Source organism: Manis javanica, chromosome 10 (genome assembly GCF_040802235.1).
Source record: "Manis javanica isolate MJ-LG chromosome 10, MJ_LKY, whole genome shotgun sequence".
NCBI lineage: Eukaryota > Metazoa > Chordata > Mammalia > Pholidota > Manidae > Manis > Manis javanica.
The window spans coordinates 15,623-29,078 of record NC_133165.1 but is presented as its reverse complement, the minus strand read 5'-3'; the positions used below and the strand labels follow the sequence as shown (position 1 = coordinate 29,078).

The following is a 13,456-nucleotide window of genomic DNA, read 5'->3' as shown; positions in this document are numbered from 1 at the left end:
TTCGCATATGGGTGACTTCAGTGGTGAGATAAAAGGGGAGTCCCATTTTTTCCTTTGGTATTCTTATTTTTGTAACAGACTGCATGACCATTCTGTTTAACACCCTCTCCAACCCGATGCTCACAGGTTGCCTTAGCTGTTGAAGGAGAACCTGCACCTCTTCCAGAAAAGCCTGGAAGCCACAAGGGCCCTGGGAGTCCGGACAATCTGGGAAAGTCTAGGTTTGGGAGCACTGCCTTAGAGTGACCTCTGGTGTCCTGGCCTTGGGCATCTCCCAGAGAAAGCAGATCTGCAATGCTGGTCAAGGTCTTCCTCGCTTTCTGGGGCTAATGAAATGCATCTCAGTTGTGTTTTGGGGGAGGAATACAGTGGATACTCATCCACCAATCAATGGAGGAATCACCAAAGTTCATGTTTGGCAATTTTGAGTGTCATGGGGAATGAAAGATTGTTCCACCTCATAATTCCTGGGTTTGTGATTAGTGGTGACAACCACCTCCTAACCCTACTGGGGACAGCTTCTCTGCTGCGTGCTCGTGGTTTCAGATGTGGGCGGCCTGTGCTCGCATCACTGGTTGCTGCAGTTATCTCCCGACTCGGGCTGAGAGGCTTTGCAGGGACGGTCGGAGGCAAGTCACCTGCAGGTCTGGAGGGTTGGGGCCCCTCAGCCTTGCCGTGGGATCTGGCCGATGCATCTGGAAAGGTGAGTCATCTCTGAGAGAAGGCAGGTTTGCAATGCTGACCACAAGGATGGCGGTTCTCCTGTCCATGCCAGGGGTGGTCGTGACTGCTGCCGGGCAGCAGCAAGAGCACTGTGTGTCAGGCGGTCTCATCTTGCGAGAGACTCACGACCTTTGTGGGGATGAGTGTGAGTGAGTGTCCTGTGACTGGATGGTCTCAGCTGTGACAGCCACGAGTGGAGATGAGGTCCAGATCCTGGGGTTCAAGCCCTTTTCAGGACCCCATTCCTTTGGGGGACCTTAGGGCAGAAGAGGAGCCAGGAGTCAGAATCCCTCCCTGGAGCAGTGGAAGGGGCAGCAGCTGAGGGTGGGATTCCAGAAGACGGGCAACTCAGCCAAGCAGAAGAAGGGGAGGAGAGAGTTTGTGCTCAAGCAGTGTCCAGGAGCCACCCTCCCAGGTTCCCAGAGGCAAGGGCAGCACCTGTGGGCGGTTCAGGATGCATTCCTCACCCTGTTTGGCTGGGTGCAGTGGGGGTGGTACACAGCAGACGGTCTCCCCTAGCGGGGCCTGGTGTAGGGAGATGGCATAGCAATGAGCTTTCTGACTTGGCTTCAGAGGGGCTGTGAGGGGGATTGTGAGCAGAGAATGCCATTCGGCAGGTACGGGAGGAGTAGACTCCCCCAAAAGCACTGTCAGCACCCTCATTCTAGCCATTGCCCACATATGTAGCCGTCCTTCCTGCTCACCCCTCTCAGAATTCATGTGGAAAACGCTTCTTGGTGCCACTTGCCTCTTCCGTAGCCACCTCTGCGCCTCCTCTCTCATCCCAGCTGGTCTTCCTGCCTTGGTCCCTCTGGCTTCCCACCTGCTGTCAGCGCCACCTGAGGAAGCACAGTGACCTCAAGCAGTCTCTTCCCAACAGCATCGGCACTTCTAATGGCTTCCTCAGGTGCCAGAGTCTGTGGTCCGAAGGGGGATCCTGTTCCCGCTTCCATTTATAGCCCAATATCCTAGCACAGTCCTTGTGTTGCCCAGTTTCCAGCTGCTCCTGGGGAGCCAGAGGCTGAATCTCTTCTTCCATCAGAGAAAAGACAGTGGTGGATAAGTGTCTATTTACATAACACTTCACCTGTGTGTCTGCCAACTTCTTGGGTGGGTGGTGAAAATAATGGGATCTCTTCCCATTAAAAAATTGTGAAACGGACACTGTGTAAAAGGGACAGTAAGCTGGTGCAGTAATTGGCATGAAGCTGTGAGGCGCCAAGGAGCCCTGGCCTGACTCTGCACAGATGCAGGGCTCCCCCAACCGCCGGGGCAATGGCCATCCCCTGGGAAGGGACTACTATGGCTTAGCCCCCTTCAGGTCTCGGCGCTCACTCTGACCCTGTCCTCACACCCTGAGGGTGAGCTGTGACCATGCTACTCCCCGATCTCCATCCAGTAGGTGCTGCGGGAGGGTGAGTGAACTCGCCATGGCCTCCCATGCTGTTGCTGGTAGTGACAGGCAATGCTCCATGCTAGGGAACAGTGAGGTCTTCCCCATCATTGATCTTAATAGGGGTCTGTCCTGTGAGCACACACATAGGCTGCTAGGGGCGTGGGGGTGGGTTTGGAGTGGTGTCTGCTGCCTGGTGAATGTGTGTTGGCTCCTCCAGGGCTTACGTGCTGTGGTCCGTGTGCACATCTGCTGCTGTTTCGGCTCCTTATCACCCATCAGGCTTGCATAACCAGGCTGGCCCTGCTTCCTGCTTAGGAGCTATCAGTGCACCATCTGGACCTGCAAAAGGGGTGATAGGTTGTGCTCAGCCTCCCCACACCCAGACACTTCCTAATACCCAGCCCCTTGTCTCCAGCTGACCTCTGGCACCGTGCATATGTTCCAAGGGCTGATGAACCTGGTCTAACTCTCAGTACCTGCTAACTGTCCTAACCCCACAGTGGGCCTGGCACAAGGATTGCACTGTCAGGGTGCCCGGCCTCATCTTGTCAAGCTGTCTAGGTGGACCCCGGTTCCAGTTGTTGCTGGTGGTGACAGATGGCCACACTGGAAGACAAAGTGTTGGAGGAGGAGCTCTTCTGGGGTGCTCTCCTTCACAGGGCAACTCAGAACAGGGGTGCTCTGACAGAGTTTAGGAAGCACCCTCTGTTGCATGGATACTTCACTGCTGTCCTCCTATGACTTCCTGGGCAGAACACTGGTATAGGTCTTTATTAAAGGCACCCTGTGAGGGAGTAGGTGGTGACCCACTCAGAGCACCACTCAGGAGCATCCAAGGGGAGAACTTCCCAAGGTGGTTCCCATGCAGGACCCCTCAGCTCAATCCCTTGCAGGTCGGACCTTGGAGAGCGAGGCCCTGATGTGGGACATGGGCACCTGGCTGCTGATCTGCTCCTGCATCTGCACCTGGGTCGGCTTGGGGGCCTCTGCACCAGGGGAAGGAGGAGGTGAGGGCACTAGAGAGGTAGGTGGGTGGAAAGTGTGGCAGGGAAGGGCTGTGCTCTGTCAGACTCCACAGGGAAGGGTTTGTCCCAAACTGTGCTGGGACTTGTCATCCAGGAATCAGTCTGGACTTCAGTCCCACCCATGCATGACGAATCAGAGCCAGCCTGTCACCACCCAGGCCTCCAGACTTGCCCTTGATGAATTTCTCATGGATCCATCCCTAGGGACTGCCTGTCAGGGTGTCAGCTGCCAGAGCCTCGCCGTCACCCATTCCCACCCTGGAGCAGCTACTGTGTCACTTTCCCCAGGGCCAGGTGCTGGGACTGTCACCTGCCTCAACAACAACATCCTGAGGATTGACTGCCACTGGTCTGCCCCAGAGCCAAGCCGGGGGGCCAGGTCATGGCTCCTCTTCACCAGGTGAGGCTGGAGGGCCAGGCCCACCTGAGAAGGGGGCAGGGGGCAGGGTCGAAGATAGGGTCCCCATGATAACAGCAGCAGGGGACCGGCTGGCGCAACAGTCCCTTGGCCAACACATGCCCTTTCCAGCAAGCACGGGCCGGGCAGCAAGCACAGGTGTGTCTTCCAAGCCAGCGTGTGCAGTGTGCTGCTTCCCCCTGAGGAGGTGCTGGTGCCTTCTGACAGCTTCTCCATCACTTTGCACCATGACGTGTCTGGGGAGGAGCAGGTCAGCCTGGTGGACTCACAGTACCTGCCCCGGAGACATGGTGAGGCCCGCAGTGGGGCACCCTGCCCAGGAGGCATCTGGCTGCCTTGGAGGTTGGGGCAGGGCCCTGCAGCTCATAACCCCCATGGCCCATGAGGTCTCTCAGCCCTGCTAAGAGAGAGCCAGGGCTAGGAGCAGGCTGGGCCCCTGGGAGGGCAGGCCCCCTGGTTACTGGAGGGTGGGGTTTTAGAGGAGGATGAGACGCAGGGCTTTGAGCTGGGGCACAGGTTACAACTTAAGTTACTTGAAATCTACTTCAGTCATAGCAGGAAGGACTATAGTGAGACCCTGGGAGGTGCTTCCAGGAGCAGCTCATGAAGGGAAGGGGAAGGCAAGAGTTTGAAATTACCTTGTATGGGTGCAGGGGCTGGAGGAAGTCATTGACATCCTGTCCCACCTGGGGTTCTCTGGACCTGTTTCCTGGTGAGGCCCCTGGTTTGAGAGGTCCCACTGGAATCTTTCAGATCTCCAGTCGGGGGTGTGCTGACTGACACACCCTCATATGGCCTCATTCTGTTTCAGTGAAGCTGGACCCTCCTTTGGACTTGAATAGCAATGTCAGCTCTGGCAACTGTGCCCTGACCTGGAGCATCAGTCCTGCCTTGGAGCCACTGACCTCACTCCTCAGCTATGAACTGGCCTTCAAGAAACAGGAAGAGACTTGGGAGGTAACACTTGAGCTGGCTACCCCAGGAGCCTCTGGGACAGCAGCCCAGGGACGCTCCTCATCCCACATGGGGGGTGTCAGCTCAGGATTGGGAGGAGGGTAGGCGACCAGAGCCAAGGTGGGTCTGTGCAAGCCTGATGAGTGTGGCTGTGCACATATGTGTTTGTGTGTGTGTACATGTGTGTCATCATGTAAGGGTGCCTGTGTGTGCTTATATGTATGAGTGTTCACAGGGCAATCCTATGTGTTTGAGTGTATGAGTATAGTGAGTGTGGTGACCTTGTTCGTGTATGCATGTGTGTAAGTGTGCATACAGCTAAATGAATTAAATGTGCCTGTGGACATGTGCACGTATATATGTAGGTGTGTCCATGCGAAAGTACATGGTTGTGTGTGCACATGTGGTGGTTGTGCATGTTTATGTTTATGCATGTGTATGTATGTGCGTATATGTGTACACGTGAATGCATTTATGTGTGTATGTGTGTGTGTGTGTGCGTGTGCATTTAATTATGTGCAACACATGTGTATGTGCATTTGTGCATGCATTTGTGTGTGTGAATTTATGTGTGTGTATGTGCATTGGTGTGTGCACATGTTTGTGCATTTGTGAATGTGCATGTGCATATGTTCTCGAGGGCCAGTGGGCCCAGTCTCACCTTTAGCAACTGCTAACCTTCCTTAACCCCACAGCAGGCATGGTACAAGGATCGCATTTTTGGGGTGACCTGGCTCATCCTGGAAGCTGTTGAGCTGGACCCTGGCTCCAGCTATGAGGCCAGGCTGCGTGTCCAGATGGCCACACCGGAGGATGAAGTGGCAGAGGAGGAGCGCTTTGAGGGCCTGTGGAGTGAGTGGAGCCAGGCCGTGAGCTTCCGCTCTCCCCGGATAAGAGGTGGTTGCTGCCCTGCCAGAGTCTGGGTGTGGCCTCCTTCCCCTGTTCATCCCACACTCCCACCTGTTCACTCTCCTGGATCCCCGCCCTGCAGCAGTCATGCCCTAGTTGACTACTCTCCCCTGGAGATGTGACATGTGTAAGGAGGAAACAAACTCCTGCTGAGCAGTGGGCTTCCCAGGAACCCCTAGTTAGTGGGGATCATTGGGAGTGGGTGTGGGCAATGGCTGCACACTAGGCCTGGGGCTTTTGTTTCTAGAGCCTGGATATGGCCCAGAGGTGCTAGGAGTGCTCGCTGAGCCTGATGACCATGCATACGGGCGTGTGAGGCACAGGGGTGTGTGATTTACCCAGTGTGCTGTAGCAGGGGTGGCACAAGCCTCTGAGGCCCATGTCAAACTCTCCTCTGTGGCGCAGGGCACTCCTAGTGGTGCTTCTGCCATGCACATGGATGTGGAGAAACGTCCAGAGCTTGAGTGCACTCACTGCCCGGACCTTTCCTGCTCACAGGCCGCCTGACCCCTGCTTTGGGGAAGCCCCACGGCACTCTTGTTCCTGTCTTCATCTTTTTCCTGCTGACCAGTTTGGCCTTTGTCCTGTTCAAGCTGTCACCCAGGTTGGTAGCCAAGGGGTGTGTGTTTGAGTGTGTGCATGTGTGTGCATGTGTTTTTGAATGTGTGTACGTGAGAATTTGTGGGTCCTTTTGAGTGTGTGTGCCTGTGTGGGTGTGAGTCAGGTGGGGCATCGAGGGCCAAACCAGCAACCCCTTTCCCTGTGCTCCTCCCCACCACGTGGTCCTGGATGTCGTGGGATTTTTAGGCCTCTGCCCTGGACAGAGGGGAGTTCCCAACTTGCCAGGTGTTGGGGCTGTCTGTGGCCCCAAAGAGCTGTGCAGGGACTCAGAGTCACCAGGATCAAGTGACCCGAGGTCCTCGGCTCCTGCCTCTGGAGGTTACTTGGTGATTTGCTCATTTGGTGGATGTCATAGACCAAGACAGACACCAGGGCCCTCCTGAAATAAGCCATCACACACATCAGGGTACAAGAGGCCTCATCAAAGACCGGGTGCCAGAGGATACTGGCCAGGTGTGGACAGGGAGCAGAGAAGGAGAGAGGAGGTCAGATAGAGAGAGCAAGGTTGGGTTGGGGAGAGAGGTGCTGGGCCGGGCCTGGTGGGGTTGGTGAGAAAGCTGAGGAGGGCGCCAGGCTCATCCTCAGAGCAAAGGAAGTGCGTGAGGTGTGTTAGATCGTGTGTGACGTGATATGGTTTATGTTTTTAGAATCGATGTTTGGGGTACAAGGGGTTGGGGAGAACCTGCGAGGGAGCCAGTGCTGGGATCCGGAGAGAAGATATTTGGCTTGAGTTGGTGAGAGAAGTAGACATGGAGCAAAGTCTAGGGAAATGCCAGGGTCTTAGGAAAAAAAACAGAGGGAACACGTGGGCCGATCCGATATGATCGGTGACCCATGATGTCACCCCCAAGGTGGGGAACTGGAGGGGCCACACTCCAGGGGAGGTCAGTGAGGTTGATTTGGACCTACTGGGCTGGAGCCTTCTGTGGCATCCGTGTGGGAGGACCACTGAATTCTGGGCAAGTAGATGCAGTGCTCAGGGAGAGGTCAGGTGGGGCAGAGAGCTGCCGCCTGTCTGCTAATGGCACAGGTGCGGTTCCTGCAGGTGCTGGCTCATTACGCAGGCTGAGGAAATGCCTGATCACTCCCAGTGATCAGTTCTATGGGGTCATTAGCCAGGGAGGCCACAGGGTGCCCAGTGTCGGGTCTTGCCTCGAGAGCAGGTTTGGACCCAATAGAAGGAGAGAGCATGGCAGCAGCAAGGATGAGTCAGGGTCAGTCACCTGCCAGTTGGCAGGAAACTAAGTTCGCTGCAGTGACCTCATGCGCCCAGGACTCGGGCTTCAGGAAGAGCCCCCCTGGGTCGCCATAGGCCTCTGACTGTCCTCCACTGGCCTCAGGGTGAAGAAATCTTTTTACCAGCATGTGCCCTCTCCAGCGGCCTTCTTCCAGCCTCTCTACAGTGTGCACAATGGGAACTTCCAGGTGCGTGCCCTGCCTGCTGCAGGAGGTGGGGGTGGGACGCGGCCGGGCTTGCCCAGATATCTGCCCTACCCAGGATGTGGGCTTTCTGTGAGGACTTGGGGTGGGCAGGGGTGCCTTTGTCAGTGCTTTGAGCTTTTTTGGTGTATATAAATTTACATAGCGTCTCAAGTGGGCCAAAAAAGTACATGTTTTTCTCAGTTGCTTATTTTTTGTTCTTGTGTTTCTAATTCCGTTATTGATGGAAAAACATGTAGGCTCGCTACTGATGTTGTTTCTTCTAGTTCACATCAGCCCCTTCCAGGTGAGGTGTGAACCGTGGGCGCCATCCTTACCCACCAGCTGTCTCATACCCTCTTCTTCCCTGAAGGTGTCTGTGTCTGTGGCCATGGGGGGTCTCTGTGCTCTTACAGGGCCCTCCCGGATCTCTGGGCAGTGCTCAGATGGTTGCTGTGGAGTGCCTGGCCCCTCCCGGGTCTCTGGGGAGCACACTGGCACCGCGGCCCATGAGCAGACTCTGCGTGGCCCCCTTTGTGGTGCCCGGCGCTCCCACAAGCGAATCAAGCTGAGAACAACCTGGAGGGTCAAATGGCACCTTCCGTGCAGACCCTCCTCTCCCTGCTTGCTCGGTGGTCTTGCTCCCCTAGGCAGGAGTAGGGGCCAGGGAGAAGCTCCACAGGGTGATCTGTGGTGTCCACCCTCCCAGGTGGGCAAAGGACAGGAGGTGGTGCTTCCCAGGGTCCACCAACTGTCTCTTCCAGGCTCTCCCCTCTGGCCTTGCAGCGCCTCCCGCCTCCTAGCCCTTTTCTCTCCTGGTAGGCAGCCAACTTTTCATGATTGTTGTCTCAGAATGTGCTTCGGGGCTTAAAGGGGACCACGGTGTCATTGGTGGTGCCCACCTCATGCCCCAAGATGATGGGCGTGTCCCCTGAGGCAGCTGTGGACAAGGGCTGATGGGGTCAAAGACTTAGATTGCCCCTGGCCTGTGTCACGTGGTTCACAGGCCCTCAGACCCTTTTCTGTAGAACCAAGACCATGGCCCAGGGTCATTTAGACCCTTCAAGTGCTGGTCTGGGGCCATGGGTCAGCTCTCCAGGAAAAGGACAGTGATGTGGGGTCTGGAGTGTGTGGTGCATTTGTTTCCCACCAAGGGAACGGCTTCCTTTTGGAGGTAGGGGAGTCCTGCTGTCTCATGGAGGAGTCCTGGGTCTGCTGGCCTCAGCCCAAAGGTGCCAGTTCCCACAGCAGCCCTGTGTGTGTGTGTGTGTGTGTGTGTGTGTGTGTGTGTGTGTGTGTGTGTGTGTGCATGTAGGGTGAGGATGCCCTGTCTCTAGCTGCTGAAGGTGTCAGGAGCAGCAGTCTGGTTTGTCTGGCACCCGCCAACATTCCCTGGCTCAGGCGCTGTGAGCACAGGGCCCCATGCTGGGGGACTGATGAGGGTCCTGAAGGAACTAGGGCTCCCACCTGGGGCTTGGCTGTCCTATGAGAGGAAGACAGAACTTTCTGAGCTCAGACGACACTGCTTGGCCTCTGTGTGTGGAGGTCAGGAGGGCTTCTTGGAGGAGGATGCAAGGCTGCTCCCAGGCTGAGGCCTGAAGGTGCAGCCTGAGCCTTCCCCTCCCATCTGTGCTCTGTTCCAGACTTGGACAGGGGCCCACAGAGCTGGCTGGAGTCAGAGCCAGGACTACGTCGTTACCCCACGAGAAGGCTCAGAGTCCAGCGTCCAGGAGGCCGTTGTGATGCTCACCTATGACACAGGGGTTCCCTGGCAATCACTGGGCCTAGAGGAGGAAGAGGGCCTTGGCACAGGCCTCCCAGCAGATGTACTGTCAGCTGGGCACATGGAGTGGAGAGGACAGCCACCTGCCTACCTGCCCCAGGAGGACTGGGGCCCTGTGAGCCCCCCTGGGCCAGCTCCCTTGCCGTCACAGGGCAGCAGCTGTGGCTACTGTGCCCTGGGCTGCTACCAGGCATGCTGCCCCTCGACTGTCCCTGGAGACACACATAGCTCTGTGTCCATCTTGCCTGTGGCCTTTGGCATTTCCCGTGACCAGCCGAACCTGGATCCCCAGCAAGGAGGTACCTGTGTGGGAGTTGTTCACAGTCAGAGGCAAGACCCCAGTGAATAGGTAGCATGAGGACTTGTGTGGCATTTTCCTCTTTCTTACCCTTGGCAGACGCTGCTCTTGATCCTGAAAGTTATAGAGCCCTGACCTGGTCAGTTGCGTCCTGTCTGTTTTGGGGAAAATGGACTAAAGTCTTTGGAGCTCACCCTTGACTGAGACTGGACCTCGTGTAGAGGGACACTTATACAGTGGTCAGACCTCCTGTCCAGATGGGAGCAGGAGGACCCCCTCGCCCCTCCACTCTGCACCTCTGGGGAAGGGCCTCTGCCTTCGGCTTCCATTAGGGCACCAGTGTACCTCACAGGACATTTAATTACGAGGCATGTTTGTACTTCTTGTTACATATGCTGCATAGGAAGCAGTAAGCTTAAGAAATCGGTCTGTCCTAACTACTGGTCTTTTATCCTTGGTGTCTAGCAGTGTCAAACACATAGTAAATACTCAAGAAGGGCTTCATAAAAAACAAATGCACCAGTAAACTTATGAGCTGGTTCTTGAAAGTTAGGAATACATCAGCCAGGCAGAAGAATGGAGGAAGGGCATTCCACCCAAGGGAAGGAACATGCAAAAAATCATGGAGGTATACTGACCATGTTTTACTTTAATTTTTTTAGGATATTATCATTGGGTGTAAACTTGTAGGTAAACAGTGTTTTCCCTTTAGCGCTTGAAGACATTGCTCTGCTTTCTTCTCTTGCATTGTTTGTGACAAGGACGTGGCCCTCACACTGTTCTAAATGAAGTGTTGTCTTGTGTGTGCACGTGTGTGTGTGTGTGTGTGTGTGTGTGAAAGAGAGAGGCTGCTGTTAAGTTTCCCTCTGTGTCAACTTCTGAGCATTTTGCTTATGGTGTGTCTCAGTGTAGCTTTGTGCTTGGCTCATCGAGCCTCTGAGTAGATGCAGCGAAGTTGCTTGCAAGCAGTTTGGTGCCTCTGTGTCTTGCCTTTAGTAGTTCATAGGTGGGACCAGGGCTGGCTTTAGTCTAGGGACGGCCACTCCCCAACACCAACACAAGGCCGTCCTGAGTTCTCTGCCCAGTGTCTGCGGACCATGGGATTCCCCCGCCTGGTCGGCAGCAGCAGGCACCGCTCCCGGCCCCCTGCGTGCCCAAGCGCCGCTCCCAGTGAGTCCTCCTGATAGTTCCCATCCCACTTCAGCAGCTTCCTCACATTCCTACACTGACCTGCCAGGTCCTCAAGGGGTCCATTCTGCAGACCTCTGGCCTTCTCTCTCTCTCTGTCTGCAGCTCTCTGTTTTCTGGAATGCGCCCTGCAGACGCCAGCTGTTTGGTCTCCCTGGGTGCTCTGCCTCCTCAGCGCAGTTCCCAGGGCTCCCTGCTCCACGGCCTCCATCAAGGGAGGAAGCGGGGACAAACTCTCCTTCTCCCAGGGAGCGCTGTCCGTCATTTTCTGGTGTCTAAAAACTTAAAGACCATGTTTCAGATACTTTGTCCCGTGTTTTGGTCATTTCAGACAGAGGGGTAAACCCGGTCCCTGTTACTCCTTCTTTGCCAGAAACAAGTCCATATTACAGGCTAAAGCAGTATTTATTATGTTTTCATTCCCAAATAGAAACAACCCTGTTTTTTTTCTGATTAGAAACTCTTTTAGTGACTCATTAGAGAAAATGAGATACAAATATGAAAATAATAAAAAATTACCAGTAATCCTATCACCCAGAAATGACAGTCACTAAACTCTGAGTCTAAGACCACATTATCCCACAGCCCCTGGAGCATCGTAGGTGCTCAGTAAATGTTTGTCAACTGACATATTTTTTCTATGTTGACAATAGTCACCATTTCACATTCTCTCTGTTTATTTATTTAACACATATTTACTCAGCCATGAATGGCTTAGGATGTTAAATGTATTAAGCATTTGGTTGCAATAGTTTTCAACTAAATTAGAGAAAATCCATCTGTGGACATCCACTAAAACAAAAATTTCTGAGTATTTATGTAATTTGGATTAAAATAGCCTCTTCTAATTAAATGTATTTCTAGGAAATGTTCTTCACTTATTAATTTTATTTAGTTTACTTAGAAAAACTTTTGAACTGATTGGAGTGCTCAGTACAATCTTCTATCATCCTCTGAATGAAACGAGCTGTTTAAATGACTGTCTGTTACAGAACAGTCTTTATACTAACCTTTCTGCATGGCCTGTGGCTCTCACTAATATGCCTTTTGCCACTGAAGTTTCAGCTTTTACTTCTTCATTCTGAAATGGCAAATACAGTTCTCAGAGGTGCCACGCGTTGCTGACACTGAGTTCTGCTGTGTAGTTGACCACCTGCTGCTCTGCTGTGCATCTAGTTTTGTCTCGCAGGGGACTGGGGAGTCCTAGAGGGAACAGGAAAAACCTTCCTCCCTTGCCATTGCAGTACATTTTTATGGTGCTTCATCCCCATTGCTCCACCCCCCCACTAACCGCACCCCATGCCTTTGCAGATGATAGGTTCTTAGTTTCTCTATATGCACCAGGAATCATGGCGTTCACTCAAGATACCACAGAGGTGCAGTATTTTAATCCTTGGGGGGCATGGCTGAAGCTGTGACTGCTCTGCTGGGGATGTGGCTGCGCTGTTGAAGCTTCTAGCAGCTGGGCAGTCCTGGGGGACCCACAGTACACAGGAGACCTGGGGATGGCAGGGACCAGGACTGAGTCATTCACAAGTGAAGGACCAACTGATATGGACCAGAATTTGGTTGCTGCTTGGCCCACAGATGGGCTGGAGGTCAATTTCATTATATTCATTTCATTATAAGAGAAGAAAACACAGGGCAGCTTTATGAGTAGGACTTGTCAGAGCTTTGTAATACAGGAAACAAAGTGCTTGGGAGATGGGCGTCAGGGTGAGAGGTAGAGGGAGTAAGCTGCTACGAGGCAGGCTTACGATAGATTAGTAAAGAGCAGGACTCAAGCCACCAGAAACTCGAGTTGTTATCCAAGGATTCAAAAGGGTAGAAGGGCCAGAGAAGTCAGGCATGTTAGCTGCAACATTCACATTCAACAAACATTTATTGAACACCTATTATGTATGAGGTCTTTATTTCATGTCTTAGTTTATCAACAGATGACTGTGACATTGGTATTGATTCTCAGCCTGTACTGTTAAGGGAGATGAGCTCTGCGATACCAAGTGGCGGAGCCAGTTGAAGCCAAGTAAGTTCCAAGTGTTCTTGTCAGTTCTCCACACAGAGCTGAGAAGGTCTCCTGCAGGATGCATGGGCCAGCAGTGCCACATTGTAAAAGGTGACTGATAGCCTTCCCTGGATGGACTCTTGAGATGTTGGAAACCCAACAGTAGTGTTCTATTTTACTTTCTTTAAAAATAAAAGTAATACATGTTCATGGTAAAAATTTCAAATGGTACTGAATGGTATAAAATGAGTATTTTTTCTCTCCATCATCTCCATTCTTACTTCTAATACTGCTCTCCAAAAGCTACACACCTGGCAGTGTTCTCAGTGCCTACTATACACAGTGTTTTTGTGATTTGTAGTGATATTTAATACAGAAGATGGTCAGAAAACTGGAAGCTGTGTCATGAGAGCAAAATTGAAGGACCTAGAAAGGCTCACTGTGCAGAAGAGAAGTCTCTGGGGGGCCAGAGTGGCGTCCTCAGGTATGTGGGGGACAGTCATGTGGGGGAAGGACTGATCCTGTCCCAGATGGCCCTGGCTGCCACAGTTGGAAGCAGTGGCATGAGTAATGTCACAGAGGCAGGTTTTAGCTCAGCACAAGGAAGGACACAGGGCCATGTCAGTAAATTGCACCTCCTCCAGGAAGTATTCGAGCAGAGGTTTACACAGCCACCTAACAAGGACATGGTCATGATAGCAGAAGCCGCAGGGAAAG

General features: G+C 53.4%; 1 protein-coding gene across 4 annotated transcripts; it reads left to right on the top strand.

Annotated features, from left to right (window-relative positions):
- The first annotated feature begins 116 nt into the window (after window positions 1-116).
- LOC108402039 (interleukin-9 receptor) lies at window positions 117-13,424 on the top strand. Of its 4 annotated transcripts, none has more exons than XM_073214335.1 (10): window positions 117-703; window positions 3,013-3,126; window positions 3,433-3,544; window positions 3,674-3,852; window positions 4,374-4,519; window positions 5,212-5,413; window positions 5,924-6,029; window positions 7,387-7,471; window positions 9,109-9,547; window positions 9,646-13,424. In XM_073214335.1, exons 1-10 carry the CDS (start codon window positions 547-549, stop codon window positions 9,744-9,746), a joined length of 1,641 nt encoding a protein of 546 aa, XP_073070436.1. In that variant the 5' UTR covers window positions 117-546; the 3' UTR covers window positions 9,747-13,424. The 4 variants fall into 4 exon arrangements, with proteins under 4 accessions (XP_073070436.1, XP_073070434.1, XP_073070435.1 ...); XM_073214333.1 differs by having other exon boundaries at window positions 3,349-3,544; window positions 5,212-5,368; XM_073214334.1 differs by having other exon boundaries at window positions 3,349-3,544; window positions 12,661-13,424.
- Window positions 13,425-13,456: the final 32 nt, after the last annotated feature.